This window comes from Lipophrys pholis (assembly GCF_963383615.2).
Source record: "Lipophrys pholis genome assembly, chromosome: 13".
Taxonomy (NCBI): domain Eukaryota; kingdom Metazoa; phylum Chordata; class Actinopteri; order Blenniiformes; family Blenniidae; genus Lipophrys; species Lipophrys pholis.
Window position 1 is genome coordinate 7,308,773 of NC_137632.1, and position 16,412 is coordinate 7,325,184.

General features: G+C 39.9%; 1 protein-coding gene across 1 annotated transcript in view; it reads left to right on the forward strand.

Annotated features, from left to right (window-relative positions):
• itgbl1 (integrin, beta-like 1) overlaps positions 1-16,412 on the forward strand; it is a 44,342-nt gene that overhangs the window by 23,116 nt on the left and 4,814 nt on the right. Inside the window, exons 8-9 of the mRNA XM_080478404.1 lie at positions 7,924-8,040; positions 14,227-14,373. Of these exons, the coding sequence (XP_080334530.1) occupies positions 7,924-8,040; positions 14,227-14,373 (264 nt within the window). The remainder of the gene's footprint in view (positions 1-7,923; positions 8,041-14,226; positions 14,374-16,412) is intronic.

The following is a 16,412-nucleotide window of genomic DNA, read 5'->3' on the forward strand; positions in this document are numbered from 1 at the left end:
TTATAATAGAACTAATTACGTGATGTAAGAATCACACCATTGTGAAGACAAAACAAATGTACTCCACTGCAGGAGAGCAGTTTTAAAACTCTCCATGTTACTTTTAAGTAAAAGAGCAAGTTGATGAACCACAAAGATTGAAAAGGGACAGCGAGCCGACAGATATTTGTAGTCATTGGAGATGAAATACCCCCACCGTGCAAGCAAACAAGAGAGAATTACTCTCTCAAAGCAGGTATATTTTCAGTAAAACTTTGGAAAGCTAGTTTTTTTCTTTTTATCTCCGAGAAAAAACGACTTGAAACTTTCCATTTTACTTGAGGCTCCCAAAAAAGTAACAAGTGATTAAGTAAAGAGGAATGAATGACTCCGTTGGAGTTAATCAGAAGTTGCTCATGGGGAGTGAACTATATGAATAATAAATTACTTAATATTTCATCAATACAGCATTTCCAACTCGTTCATCGGTAGCAAATCATTATCTGATATGAAGTCCTTGATTCAGAGTAATTTCCCCAGGCAGCACTGTTGTGAGGCGGTTAGCGCTGCCTCAGACTTTCTGTGCGGAGTTTGCATGTTCTCCTTGTGCAGGAGGCAGATTTGTCGTTGTACTCCAATTTCCTGCCTCACTCCAAAGACATGCTGCGTTAATCGGTGAGTTTAAGTTGGCGGGACTGGTTTCCTGTCAAACGCCTGTAACCCTCGGATTAAGTGTTACAGATGTTCAAACTGTGTGTAATTCCAGTGGCGAGATTAGAAATTAAAGAACCGCTATCATCTACTTTGTTTATCAATGGATTGATTTGAACACCGATTTTCCTTCAATATGTTCAATCATTACACTCTTTTTTTTTTTCTTCATTCCAGTGCATAAAATTAGAGGTAGAAATAAACCTGAGAATAATAGAAAGACAGACAATTATTTAAAAACTCCAACATAGGGTTAAGGTGGTCAGTCCACATTTCAAACACATACACTCACATTTAAAAGCATTTTAAATAAGTGCCATTAAGTATGCAATCTCCAAACCAGAACAATGTGCTGAAATTTTTTGTCATGAAAATAAAATCCAAATCTAATTTACCAGACAACAGAGGAAATATTGTTCACGATGCACAATAGTCACATTCTAAATTCCAATACACTCGATGACTCCATACATTGTTCAAAAGTGTGCTCCGGCCATTTGTTAATAAGTCAAAGGAATGTCTTCAGAGGGATCTCTTGTACCCACATTTTACACCAATGCAGCAGCTTTAATCAATCAGCCTTACAGCTCTATATAGGCCATTGTTCAGCGCTCCTTTACTCCATTCATTGTGGCCTCGCCACTGTTGTTGATTTCGGAGGAATGCCTGTTAGTGTCTTTGTACTTCAGGAGTAGGAACAGTAAAGCCTCCTGTATTCTTCTGGTCTCAGTGATTCAGCTTAATAATGCAGTTGGTGGTGGGCGATGCTGCAAGGACACAATCTGCTCGGTCTCAGGGCTCTGAGGATTTGTCAGGGGTTAATGTGAAGCATTGATTTCATGTTTCATTTGACTGTGGGGGAAGTCGGTAGGGAATTCGCAGCTTTTCAACTCGCCAGTGCTCCAAATGAAAATAGAGGATATGCGAAATCTTGTTATTGTAGTGGCCGCGGATTTTCCTCCCTCACACCGGTGAGATCAGATACCCACAACCAGGTTTAGCTAAAGCCGCTACCATAGTGATAACCACATTAAAAAGTAAACACCTGCATGGACTAGCGGTGGAGCAAAAACAGCAAACGCACACAATTATAGTAGGACCATTTGGTGCTCTTTAATATATCAACTATTCATGAGGTTTTGTGTCAGGCTTTGATTTTTCACGGCCTTAAATTACGGCCACAACAACAGGACTGCAGACACGTTTTGCTGCCTTCCCCCCTCACATAATGAACCAGCAAAGATTAACTTGTGCTGGGAGAGTTAATTAGCTTTAATTCCTCCAGCAGCACCTTTAAATTATCTCCAAATGCTGCAACAAAATGGAACTTTAAATTACTCTGTGCAAAGGAACAATTAATGGGATTCATGAATTCTCCCCTTTCAAAACAGTACAGATATTTTTTTTATTCCATTAAGTGACAGTTTAAAGTGCTTATTTCTATCACCTAGAGCAGTTCTGAAAAAAAAATAAATAAAAAATGTCCTGTTCATGTGCCTGAAAGAGAAAATTGTGATAAAGACTTGAAATAAAACGCAGTTTTTCGAAGGGTTTCTATCACTTGCTTACGACAACTATATTCTATCTTGAAAGCCTTCACTGTACTTTATGTAAATTCATTATGTCTGCTTCTCCTCTGTAATTAGTAAATAATGTGTCGCCCTACACTGCTGTTCAGATGATCTAAGGGAAGCGGGATTTGTCAGAACGGTATCTCACCGTTTCTGGTGGCATGTGTGTTTCTATTAGCCGTCTTTTCCAGAGACTGCCCGCTTGGTTTAGTGCTTGGGAAATCACAGGATTTTGAAGGGAGTGAGCTTGTTTGGTGGCAAAATATGCGAACAAAAAGAAAAAACGGCCGACAGGAAGCCGGGCGAGAGGGTGAGAGACAGAGAGAGAGAGAGAGAGAGAGAGAGAGAGAGAGAGAGAGAGAGAAACTGAAGGAGACAGACGTAGAAAATCACTTAGGCATGGATGAATGCAGCGGGTGCAGATGGCAGCCTGAGCGGAAAAGCCTTGAAATTTGAAACAGCAGCTTCAGAGCTTTTCTATCTGAGAGATGGGGACAAGACGCTGGTGGACAGCACATTCTTTCTACTGTGGTATTTCCTCAAGGAAACACCTGCTTTCAACATCTTTCTGCTGATTCCTGGGATTCCTTTCTCTGCTCTCTGAAGACTGGCCTGTGGTAGACATTAACTATGAGTGTGATTGTTAATATTTAATAGCGCATACCTTTTGCAATACAGTGCTCCAGTGTCCCACCACGGAGGCATTACCTTGCTTAACCAGATGTTTAACGTATGGGCATTAAAGCCTGTATTTACCTTTAAAACAAAATCCTCTCCCGTTATAGCTAAACATATAGACGAAATAGACTATTTTGTCATACTAATATCAGCATTCGTTTGAGGTAGCCATTGCATACATCTTATATGACGGGTAATGCTTTCATTCACACTACAGGAGGAGCGCAGAAGGAGCCGCCATTAGGCTGAATTTATAATATTTGCTGTGATGATGGATTATAGAAAATCAAAGTGTTAGACATAACGACCAAGGGTTTTGTAATACTGTTAATAATATGTGCTGTTGGATGAGACGCCTCTTTTTGACAAACAAAATCAAAGTGTAGTTGTGGCCACTCTTTAGTTTCTGACGTGCAGCAGAAATCCGCGAGTATATTTACATTTCACGTGGCAACCTCAATGCATTGTTGAGTCAAGGAGCTCTGTTTGTCTCCAGGTACAAAGATGGAAGAAGGACTAATCAAGATGCAACGCAAGTGTTAGTTTCACAGCTCTATGGTGAGAGGAGTGTCACAGCTGTGGTCCTGTTTATGCAGATCAGGCACTGCAGCACAGTTTTGGTATTCATTTCACCATGACAATGGGTATTCATTCTCAATGTGCTCAGACCACGTCACTGAAAATGAGGAAAATGTGACACCATCGAGATCAAGGTTAGACAATTAATATTCCCTAGGTTCCACTTGCCAAGCCAGCACTGCTGCACAAGTCAATTCTGCTCAATGTTAGTATGTCTCTTAATACAATGATGTTCTTCCTGCTCTGCACCAGACAAGGCTTCATATCGTTCTTTGTATTTAGTCTAGAAATCTTTTCATTGTGAATCAATGTTTTTTCTTTTACTATGAAGGGACAATTTTATGGGAGAACAATTCTTACCACTTCATTGGACATGTATAAACTTACAGCCTCATGCACAGTCTCAATAATCCGAAAGAATTACACTCATCATTCACTCAAACTTAAATTTGATTCACAACTTCTCACTGATTTCTTTGAAGCCACACGTAGACAATCGAAGCACTGTCAGTGATCCACAATCCCCGGGTCTGGTCTCAATAATAAAATACCTAACAGAGATAATTTCACTTCATCCAAATCACATACAAATTCTTGAATTTTGCAGAAAACCATTAAAATAGCTATATGGATCTCTAGTTTTGTGGTTATAGACTGGCATCAAGTATTCTGCTATGATAGGAATTCTCAATGAACAAATTACAAATAAGTAATCTGTATTATAACGATAATACACACTCTTAATTAATAATCACAGACATTCTGCGGAGTAAAGAAGTAGTGTAGCAAAAGAAAGCCGCATTTCCAGAATGTTCCAACACTCACAGAGATTTGATTGGATGTCATGGTGTGTTCAAAGATATTGAGGACGTTACGTTGTTTACAATGAATTTAATCATATATAAACATGCATATCAAGACATGATTTTTGTTTGTCCATGCCAATGGAGTTGGACCTTCTACTTTTACACAATGTTGGCGGCCCCTTCCTTGAGTTAACTACGTTCCTGCAGCCATGTTCTTCCTGATGTCTCTGTGCATGATTTTACCACACTTCTAAAGGTTTCACTGTAGTTGGTCGGATTAATCAAGATTTAACCTGTTAGTGGCTGTAACATAACAGCAAAATACTATTTTATAATTTATATACACAATTTTACACACTGAGTCAAATGTAAGGTTAAAAAAAGAAGAACTTAGTAACCAGTTTAGAAAGGACCTTATCGAGCTCTGAAGATGGCGCTTTTACATTTGTCATCAAACTTGCTTTATCACTCATTAATCGGCTGTTTCCATATTTTTAATGGGAAATGTAGAAGTTGAAATGTTGTCCTGCTGGTCAAGCATTCATCCATTTTAATGTTTTGAGCAGATAATTCCAAATCTACCCATGTTCGATGTAGCATGTCTGAGTCTTCAACTCTTCTTACTGAAAGTGCTGATACTCTTTTATTTTTCCACGCACTCGCCTGTTCTGGTCTGTACACACGTGTGGCCCGTTGTGCAAAATCTCGTCCATAATTGCTTCAAGCTGGTGTTTGCTGATTGTCATTAAGGTGCTGTTAACCTTAAACAAATGAAACATTAACACACAGACATGCATGCACGCTCTGGTGTGAATGGTTTGACAACCGCTAGGGTAATCAATAAAGCAGGGGTATGATGCTATCATGGGTTGCCCGGGGTAACAGAGTGCTCAAGGCAGGGCTGACATATTTGAACCAACAAGAGTGTGTGTGTGTGTGTGTGTGTGTGTGTGTGTGTGTGTGTGTGTGTGTGTGTGTGTGTGTGTGTGTGTGTGTGTGTGTGTGTGTGTGTGTGTATGTGTGTGTGTGTGTGTGTGTGCGTGTGTGTGGTCATCAGAAGTGACGTTGACGTGCGCTTGGACCACATCGGGTGACGCTGCCAGTCGTGCCGCTGCCTTCTAAATTCATATTCTGCACTATTAAACGCCAGTCGTTTCACTCAGTGAGTCATCGCGAGATAAAGGCGGAAAACATACACATTATGGATATGTTTTTAAGTGTTATGTAGTGGCACTAAAAACAAAATGTACCCTGCAGGGGTACAAACAAGGGAAACACTCAGAGTGAATAATGATTGTGAACAAGGACGCACAGCTCAATAAAAAACAGGAGAAAAGAGAAAGAGAAGCACTCAGCGTGCTGTTTTTTTAACCATCTGTCTTCGCCGAGCTGGGAAATTCCCTTTGTGCTATTATTTTTCTTTGTGGGCAGGTTACCTACTTGTTAGCCCTTCTGGGTGTCTTTTGTCTGCAGCGCCAGTGAATAGGAACATTTAAAAGGTAACCAGCTGTGGGTGTCTTTCTCCTTTGTCAGTAAAGCACAGTATTAAAAAGGTACAGCCACCCCAGTGACACTGTTGCACTGCTTCCAATGAGGAAGACAAAAACACAACTCAGCTGTAGTATGTAACATACAACGCTTGTGACAAGATGAACATATTGAAAACATCATTTAAAGACCCCCGTTGTGAGCCGTATGGATGCATCTATTAGAATGTATGCTAGACTGTGTTGCTGTTCTTTATTAATGCACTGCTTTGTTAATGCAATGCAACAAGAGACAGACAGAAATTTTTAAAAGCACTCCTGTCATTTTTATTTGACCTTCATTCACGCAGATTATCTTGTTCTCAAGTGAGACCTGCCCCACATGTAAAGACAATCAGTGACATTTTATAAAGAACAACATATTTCAAATCACATTTTCAATAAAAGAAGAGATTCAACAACAGTTTAAAATGTTTGATGAAGCGAGTTGCATGTTGAGAGAGCTTAGTAGGAAAAATGCATTGTTGCTAAACTTTGAACGCACAAACGAGACAGTGAAGCAGATAGTGGCCCGTAAAAGTAGGGAGGTATGATGGGAGCAGTCCAGGGATTGATTTGTAGATGAAGGTGTAAAAGTGTAAAACTATGGGAGGATACTAAAGGCCAATTGACCAAAGATTGCAGTGAAGAGTGAACGATTTACATCCTGAACCATAATGCCAAATTTCATGATGAAGTGAAATGGCCAAGGAGTCACGCTTCAAGGACTACTGCTTTAATATTTCTCACCTGCTGTGTCTGGAGTAAAACTTGTCGGTATGGAGTAATTCTTGTGTGCTCGGGCCTACAAAACGCTGACACTTTGGTCAAAATATTGTCTTTCTGTCTGCCACGTCGGAACGGTTTAATGGCGCCGCCAGGATCTTGATGATAGGCGTAAATCAACATGTGGTCGCCAGGCGTTTTGGAGTTTCTCTTTGTGCATAAAGATAGTACTCCTATTGCAGTAATCTGTGTAATTTTACTGCGCCAATGAAGTGTTGAAGTCCTGGACAGAATGCCATAGTCACCAGAAATGAACCCAATAAATTTTTTTTTGTTTTTGTGGGAGCCCACTCAAATATTTCTAAAGAAAGTATGCAGGTACTCTGTCCAATATTTGATGTGGCAGAACATTACAGCTGAGCTAAATGACACCTTTCTAAAAAGTGCAATAGTCTTTTATTTAGCATGTGCATATCTATCTTCTCCAACTACAGAGCTTGTGTAAACGCTGTAATGTCTGTGGACATAAAAAGTACTTATCTGTTTAGGGGAGTCGGGAGGTTCTGTTGAGGTTGATTTCATCATTGATGAAATGAAAATGGGATTTGATGGATTGACAGAAAACACTAATACGTTCATGTTAATATTATCTGTGAATGTTGTCGCTCAATCAGACATTGCAATTCTAAAGTCATTCAGTTTATATTTAAGAAAATGTTTTTTCTGGCTTTATGTAAATGATGACTATCAAAATGTTCCCGTGTAAGCATACATCATAATACCTTATGAAGCATTATGAAGTGAGCATACCCTGTTTAAATACTTCATAGTGGGTATTTAAGTAAATATAACTGGTAAATCTCTACATATGTGTGGCCTACCCTCTGCACATAATTAATAGAGCTCTGAACAGAGTGGTGGAATGATCAATAGGCAGGTATGCTGCACACCTCCAACCATGGTTCAGAATAGATGATGTTTTTCTAATGAGCTTCACCATTAGCCGGCACGCTCGCTCGCTAACCTCCCCCGTGGCCTTCTTCACCGGCAGCTCGCTGATTGAAGTGGGATAGCGGCATCTTGAGATGTGTGCGCAAGTGTGTTCCCCTCGTGGGTGTTTATTGGAGGGAGTGACTTACACTCGAAATTATGTGACGAGAGGGAGTGTTGTCAGGTAGACTGAGTTTAAAACCAGCGCGTCGACTACCGGTACGCAAATCAAGCCCCCGAGTTTGGAAAAAAAGCGAGACCTCGCAAAGCACTCAAGGAATAGAAACAGAAACAGGAAACAGTTTCAAACAAAAACTGTACCAGCGCAGAGCTGAGAAAACGTCTCTGTTTTTCCAGGTCAGTGTCAGTGTGGACAGTGTACCTGCCACCCACCTGGGGACAGTCGTGTTCATGGCAAGAACTGCGAGTGTGACGATCGTCAGTGCGAGGACATCAGTGGGGAGGTCTGCGGAGGTGAGCGCACACACACACACACACACACACACACACACACACACACACACACACACACACACACACACACACACACACACACACACACACACACACACACTCATGTGCACTGCCCTCAGCAAGTTGTGTCAGTAAGAGAAACTTGATTGACAGAATGTGGCGATAAACAGTCCAGATGGTGAGTTTGAGTTTTAATATCTGTGTTGGTGTGTGGAGAAGTAGAAATGTTTTCCATGCATCCACTCTACCAGCTAGACACTGCTCATTTTCAGCATAGACAATAGACTTACTCAACACTACTTCCAGGTTGTCACACCACCTGCAATTGTCTTTTTAACCCCAAGACATGTTTGGATTACTCAAAAAGGGGCACTTTAATAGAATCAAGTGTGGGAATAATGGAATATTTCACAGTATTAACAGTTCAAAGAAGGTGGGGAGTGTATGTTATGACACTGGAACTAAACTAAAAGCTGCTAAACTGCATGTTTCAATTTGCCTGGGTTTTGCCGATGATTTACAAAGTTAACACAATGACTGACATTATGCAGAAGCAGGAGCATTTACTACTGCACTGTGAGCTTTAGATGTTTTTTTTTACAGGAGGATGATTAACTGGAAATGGCATCATTTCTGTGTTGGTTTGTTTGTGGTCAGCATGAAGTCATCGAATTAATCGAATTGGTCACTGAGGCTGCTCCTGCACAGACATGTGGAGTTGGACATGTTGGCCGAAGAAGTCCTCAAACATGTTACAGTAAAGCTGCGAACAAAAGTTGAGTCTCCTCACAATGCTCACTTCATCAGCAGCATCTGAGCTAGAGAGATCACTTAATTTCTCACTTTGGTACAGAGGGAAGTTTTGTTCTTCAAAGTGATCCGAGGCAGGTAATTCTTAACCTTTATCGGTGTGCCTCTTCACTTAATTCACTCTCTTATTATCTGGAGAAACTATTTTTGTTGTCACTGTCGTGCATGTAGCAGGAGTTACACAGTAGATTGACGTGAATCCAAATACATCAATGGTGTCTACTTTTTGATCAGTGACAGTATCAGATATGGCTCACTCTGTGTGTTTGTTATTTTTGAATTCAACAAAAAAAGTAGAAACGGTGAATTTACAAACACAAGATTAACACAGAATATTATCAAAGCTAAATTAAAGAAATCACAGCTCCTTAATCTATGCAGCAGGGCTTGAATAGGTACATTTCTATTATTATATAATCTAAAATACAGTCAAGTAGGACATAGTTAGATTCAACAATTTAGAGCCTCAGTTGCTTAGATCAAGTCATGGTGCTTATAATTCCATTGACTGGGATGTTGCTTATCTTTGCTTTGTGGCACCCCGAACACGCACGCGCACTTTGATACTATGCCAGTGGCATGTGGGTGAATTTGGAGATCCCATCATTGATATCCACAGAACCCTCTAAAAACCCTCGAGCCTAATTTGTGGGAAATTGCTTTAAGCCTTTGAAACTACTGTTTGAGGTCTCTGGAAGTTTTGTGCTCTTAATCTGAGGAATTTAGGCAGAGCCACTGTAATGGATGAATCACACGGAGACATTAGAGGCACAACTGAAATTTGATTTTTCTCAATGAAGCCCATTGCAGTCTTCAGTAGAGATCAGAGATCTGAAATGTGCAATGAAGTAAACGATAGTTTCCAAGAAAAGCGGGGGGGATTGTTGCAGAAATTTTTCTTTATGAGCAGAGTTCAGATGACATTGTGTCCTCTTAATAATATGTGACATTTACTTTTATGTTTATGTGAGGCTTAAAGTGTGGAACAAGTGTTAAAACATGACAAATTGAAATTGACACGTGTTCCGTGTCCCTGCTGTTACATACACTTTCAGTGTGTGTGTCTGTGTGTGTGTTTTTTTTTTTTAATGTTCCTGTGGGTCGTGCCATTTTGTGTAAGTGGTGCATTGCAGCATCTGAGGGTGCATTTCTCTTTTTTAAAGAGGGATGCAGTATTTATGTGAATGGGTTACTGGCACTCAATGCATCCTCGGCTGTCTGGAGACATTTCTCCATGAGACTTCTGGGAAGAGTCTGTCGCAGCACCAAACACCAACACAGTCAAACAAACACACAAACAAACCACAACTCATGCGGCACACACCCACCCCTCGACACCCACACACGCTGTGAGGCTGACAATTAAGTGTGTGTACTCACAGGCTTGAGGAAGGTATTGGGTGTTTTGAAGAACTGAGGGATGCTCGAAACTGCAATCCCAGTGAAAAGTGGGGAAACACATTTTCAGAACTTCATCCACATTGTTTTCTGATTTTCTGATTGATTTCTGGACTTTGCTGGAATTCTGTGTTTTTTTCATAGAAAAAGTTCTCAGTTAAGTCAAGTTGTTATTTTTCACATGGTTTCTGATCAGGAATGTGAAGAAAATGTCTTGTTTAACACACCAAAAAAAAGTAGCACAATAATTGTCTTGATTGGGTTTCCTGGTAATTTATGGACACAATAAGTACGGGATTAATGATCGTAAAGGTAATAACGCATCCCATGTTGGTGTTTTTTTTTTTGAACAATGTCTTTTTATTTTCAAATACAACCAATAAACAATATAATCACAGAACTTTTACATCAATTTCTCAATAACCCCACCCCACCCCACCCACCCACAGTTACTGGACCATCTGCAAGCTTACTAAGCACATTTGTAAACATATTGACAACAAAAAGGAAAATTAAAAATAACAGGTACATAGTCACTTGGGTTATGTTTCAATATTGGCAGCTGCCATGTTTTCCACAAAAGAGATAAATGGCTGCCAGGTAATATAGAATGTTCTGGTGGACCCCCTAATGGTATATCTAATTTTTTCTAAATGAATATGGCGCATGACTTCCCTTATCCATTGGCCATATGTAGGAGGCCGGGCATCCTTCCATTTAAATAGAATAAGTCTCCTGGCGAGCAGGGTGCAAAAGGCCATCATATTTCTGAAGTGCCCAGGGAGAGGAGTGGCCCCCGGGGCCACACCGAACAGTGAGATCATTGGAGAGGGATCTACTGTTGTTCCACATATTATAGAGAGTGTCTCAAAAATAGACCGCCAAAAACTGTACATCTTTGGGCATAGCCAGAACATGTGTAGTAATGTGGCTGAAGCTTGTTTGCAACGGTCACATGTAGGATCAATATCTTTATTAAACCTAGTTAGTCTTTCTTTGGTCCAGTGAAGACGGTGGACTATTTTAAATTGAACCACAGCATGTCTAAGGCATATTGAGGAGGAGTAAATTCTTTGTATTATTTGTTGCCACTTTGCTTCTGGAATTTTTTCATTTAAATCTTTTTCCCATCTGTGTTGGAGAGAGTCCAGATTATCCACATTAGATGTATTTAGTAATATGTACATTCTACTTATTATTTGTTTTGTGTTGACTTTACATTTGAGAATTGCTTCCAGTAGAGTTTCAGGTGGACGTAATGGAAATTGAGCAAAGTTAGAGGCCACAAAATCTCTGGTTTGTAGGTACCTGAAGAAATGGGACTTGGGGAGATTAAATTTCTGTGATAGTTGTTCAAATGAAGCAAACCTGTTCTCAACGTAGAGGTTAGATAATGCTCTTATTCCTCTTCTTGACCAAATATCAAATGCCTCATCCATCATTGATGGGGCAAACAAATGGTTTCTTAATATTGGTGCTGAACATGAAAGGTCGATAAGGTCAAAAGACCGCCGAAACTGATACCAGATTTTGAGTGAATGAATGACAACTGGATTTGAGGTAAAGGATGAGATAGGCTGATTTAGTGGTAACTTGGAACATAATAAAGCTACTGATGAAGTAGAACCAATGGAAGTTTTCTCTAGCACCGCCCATTCAGGGTCATTGACATCAATGCCATCATTCTTCACCCAGTATAACAATGCTCTTATATTGGCAGCCCAGTAGTAGTACACCATGTTGGTGTTTAAGCTTCATCATACAACAGTTATTACTGTTGATGGATTTATGAGCCTTTTGACTATCATAGCGTTAACAATACAGTGACAATTCAGCACTATACACATTGAATTAGAGATGTTATACCAGATATTTTAACATTTGCTGGATTTTTTTCAAGTACTTTCGTTATAAGAAGAGCTAAATCTTGTGTACTTTGCACAATAATTATGTGAACCCTCACCGGAAACTAACATGGCATTAGTGTTCAGACAGTTTGCAGGACTCCGCTCTGCTTTCTTGTTTTTATTAATGTGCACTTAACCAAAACTGATTCAACACAATAATTATTAAGCCCATGGAGCCACTGCTCATGTTTACACACTGATCACCCACACCATTAAGAGCACCAGCCCAATTATCTGCAGACACTGAGCTGTGGAGATGAGAAGTCTACAAGACCACTGAAAGTGTCTTAGAAAGACTGACTTATTTTGCAGACACGTCCCACAGATGCTCGGTTGGATTGAAATCTGTCAACACATAGCATTGTTTTGTCATGTTCCTCAAACTACTGAGGACATTTTCTTTTCTCAGTGTGAGAGGAGTCATCTTCCTGCTAAAAGAGGTCATTTCCACAGGGAGTAACACTGCAGTGTACGAGTGTGGGGTGGCATGCATCACAGCAGTATTGACTATGACTTTTCATTGTTGAAGGACAACTATGAATAAAGATAAAATTTCCACATACAAAATAGTGTAACTTGTCTCCTGTCCCTCACTTATTCCTTTGCCTTCGTCACAGTGCTCACGCTGTGCTCGCATTGTTTCCCTGTGATTAAGAATACTTAGCCTTCATCAGACTCGCTCTGCGTACGCTGCCAATCTTTGCTGGGCTGAACACCAATTTCACAATCGCCTCCCCTTCACCGTGCATGTCTAAATGCTGATGTACAATGCTTGCTCTGTGAGAGGCAGGTGCAGACTAATTGAATGAGGACTATGTTGCTGTTCCTCCAAAGCAATTAACCGCTCTTCCAAGCTGCCTGATTGAGGTAGCCATGCATGGCCTGCCATTGCTGCCACTCCACTGTGTGAGACAGAAGCTAGTTTCCTTTATAACATCGCACCACAACGTCCACATTAATGCATCTTTGCATCACCATTTCCCATTATACTTCCAATTAAGAAAACAACAACAACAAACATTTAAGGAATTTGGATGTAAGGTGACAAAGAGAGAGGAATAATTGTTTTTCCGCCTGGATCGGTCTATACCAGAGTGTGGCAGCTTGTAGGCCACACACAGCCCCAACACATCCCCCCGGTAGCAAATTCAATTTGCCGCTGTCACAAAACTATTCAAATGTCGCCTTCAACATTGATAACTTTGCTCAGTTTTTTGTTCCTGATTTTTTGTCACAGGAGTCTAACAATGTATTTGCATTATCAATGTGTAACTACAATTTGAATGTGTGACGCATTGAATAGCATTGAATAGCAGTCAAATCGAACAAAAAACGTGTTGAACGGCTGCTGGATTTCATCAATAAGCCTCTACATCAAACAATTTGCAGCAAGACCGTATAGATTTACCATGATGGAAATGATAGAAGAACCTTCTGCTCGTTACCACCTCTTCAACCTGACGTCTGCTACCAGATGTGAACATAAAGGAATCAATCAATGATGCAACTGCCTCTACATAAGATTTATATTGATCTACATCCAGAGATCCGGTGGTCTCACTGGCGATGAAGAGCATGAATTTGATCTTGCTTGTTATAAAACTACACGGATGCTAACAGCTATTAAAGCATCCCAGCACCCAACCGACTCTGTCAACCAATTAAACTACCATGGTTTCTGGAGTGTGTGTGTGTAAGAGAGGCCGCTATTGTCTGCCATTGCAATTCTTTGTTTTTCATCTCTCCCTCTGAAGTGCTTGAGATTTATTAAGGACAGTACAAGACCAGTGATGACAGCTCCTTTCATGTCCCTGGGGGAAATACAATAAGCTCCCCGCATCTCTCTCATCTTCCTGCAGCTCTGCCTCCTTGTACTGCCTATTAGTGTCAAGGTTCGATGTCTGCACTGTCAACCCTCTGTGTTCATATTCTTTATTGCTGTCTTTTTTTCCCCTCCACCAGCGTTTCTCTTGACTTTTTAAAAACTTCCTTTTATTTCTTGTGTTTTCCCATGGCCATGCCCCATATTCTGTCTCCTTTAAATGAAGGCCCTTCTGCCCTCCGCCGCCAGGTCACGGTTACTGTTCGTGCGGACGTTGCATTTGTGAAGAGGGCTGGTTCGGTAAGCATTGCCAGTTCGCGAGGTCCTGTGGCATGAGCGACGTGGAGAGCAAGGAGCTTTGTGAGACCTCGGATGGGGTTGTGTGCAGCGGAAAAGGTGAGCAAAAATATGTTTATTTCTACAGAGCTATCCATCATCTCCATGGAAAAGTTTGCATCAAAGATGTCAAGCGCCACATTACTTCAACTTTTTCAAAAGATTCACATCCATCCGTCTTCTATACCACATTATCTAACTTAGCAGTGCAGCTAGGGGTTAATGCAGTTTTTATACCCTGGACAGGTCACAAGCCTTCGTGAGGCAAACACAGAGAGACAACCACACACTCCTGTTTCTACACCAACAGCCAAGCTCGAGTCACAACTTCACCTCAAACACTCTCTTTTAAAGAAATCAACAAGATTATGTAGAAGAAACACATGTCAGAAAAGGCAGAGAGGTCCCAAAGCCTTAATGTTACTACACCATAGTGTGGCTCAGCCTTATCTAAAACCAGCATTTTACAAAAGTTACATCCAGTTCTGGGTTATCCAACGATTAGGAGACACAATTCAAGCCATTTATCTTCTGTTCCTGCTTCATCCGAATCCATCTATTATAGCTGACTATAAACAAGGCAGGCAACATTCAACAAGACACCAATCCAACCAAGGGAGTGGCACAACCACTCACCCAGCCTGGATGGTTGGAACCCTGATAAGTCACAGGAAGTATGTCCAAAGTATGTCCATAATCCATACAGTGGTCTACACACAGTGAGGCAGTGTAGCCCAGAAACCTGATTATACAGCCTTTACCATCCAAAATATATATTTGTATATGATCTTGTGAGAGACGGAATGCATGTGCACACACACAAACACGATATCAACATATACAAACATATACATTGCAAGACTAAACTGTGATGAATTATATTTCCCTGTACTATGTATTAAATCCTTGCAAATTCAAAGACAGAATATTAAATGTGTGAAAAAAAAAGGAATTAATTGTACTTTTACTGTAAGATGCAAAAAATGAATTGAAAAAAGTTAACTGAGTCACAGAATTTATAATCTCATACTTGATCGCCACAAAGGCAGAAGTTAGCAGCTTAAAAACAAGGAAAAATGGAAAACAGACACTGCTCATTAGCATCTAAAGGTACAGACACGTAAAAAAGCCTGTTCTCAATAGAGCTCACTAGAGGGACATTTAGATTGGCTGAAATTCAGGACCAAAGCTGGATTTGGGGCATTACACTTTGAATACAATGTTGCTGGAACTCTGACATCGTTGTGGAATTGTTGAAAAATAGTATATTTTCGGACCTTTAAACCACAATGTTTAAAAAAAAAAAAAAAAAAGTAGATTTCCATTCATAAATAGTACAATTGATTTCAGTGAGAAGAAAAAAATATGTTTTGTCAATTATTTCTTTGTTTTGACAAAGTTTTTTGGCAATAAATGGTAAACCAAATAATGCTACATTTGTAAGATCAGCATCAGAGCTGAGTACATGGGTTGTGCCAAATAAAAATGTTATTGATTACAATACACCTCGCTTTATTTATTTATTTAATTATTTATTTATTTATTTATTTGTCAGTGCTCACTGTTTTTTATTGTGATGTTGGTAAGACCTTTCTAGATATGTTTGCAACATAAATTATCAAATTATTTTCATTATTAATTTACTTTTTTATGCAAATATATTTTTTCTTTCTACATTCTCACGTTGAAACATGTCTGCTGTCTTCTTCAAATATTGATGCAAAGACAGAAACAGAAACAAACCAGAGAAGTGATTATGTATATTACTGTAAAGTAGCTGAATAAAATTACAAAACAGTTCACTCAAAGTGAGATTACGCCTTATCTCTGTCTCAGTGTCTCTGGTGGCCTCATACTTCATAAAATGCCCTCCTATGTCTGAGTTTATAATATAAAGTAATTACACAGACAGCAATGCTTAACAACAAATTGTACAAGATTAATCATCCAATTTCCATTCTGAGCCCAAGTGTGCTGCTCTGTCACAGGTTAATGCTGTTAATCTCTAACTAATCAAACAATAATCTAGACAATATCAAGGTGTCTGTAGTCTTTTACCTTCAAACCTCTTCAAAGGACATGAGCGAGTTACACAATAA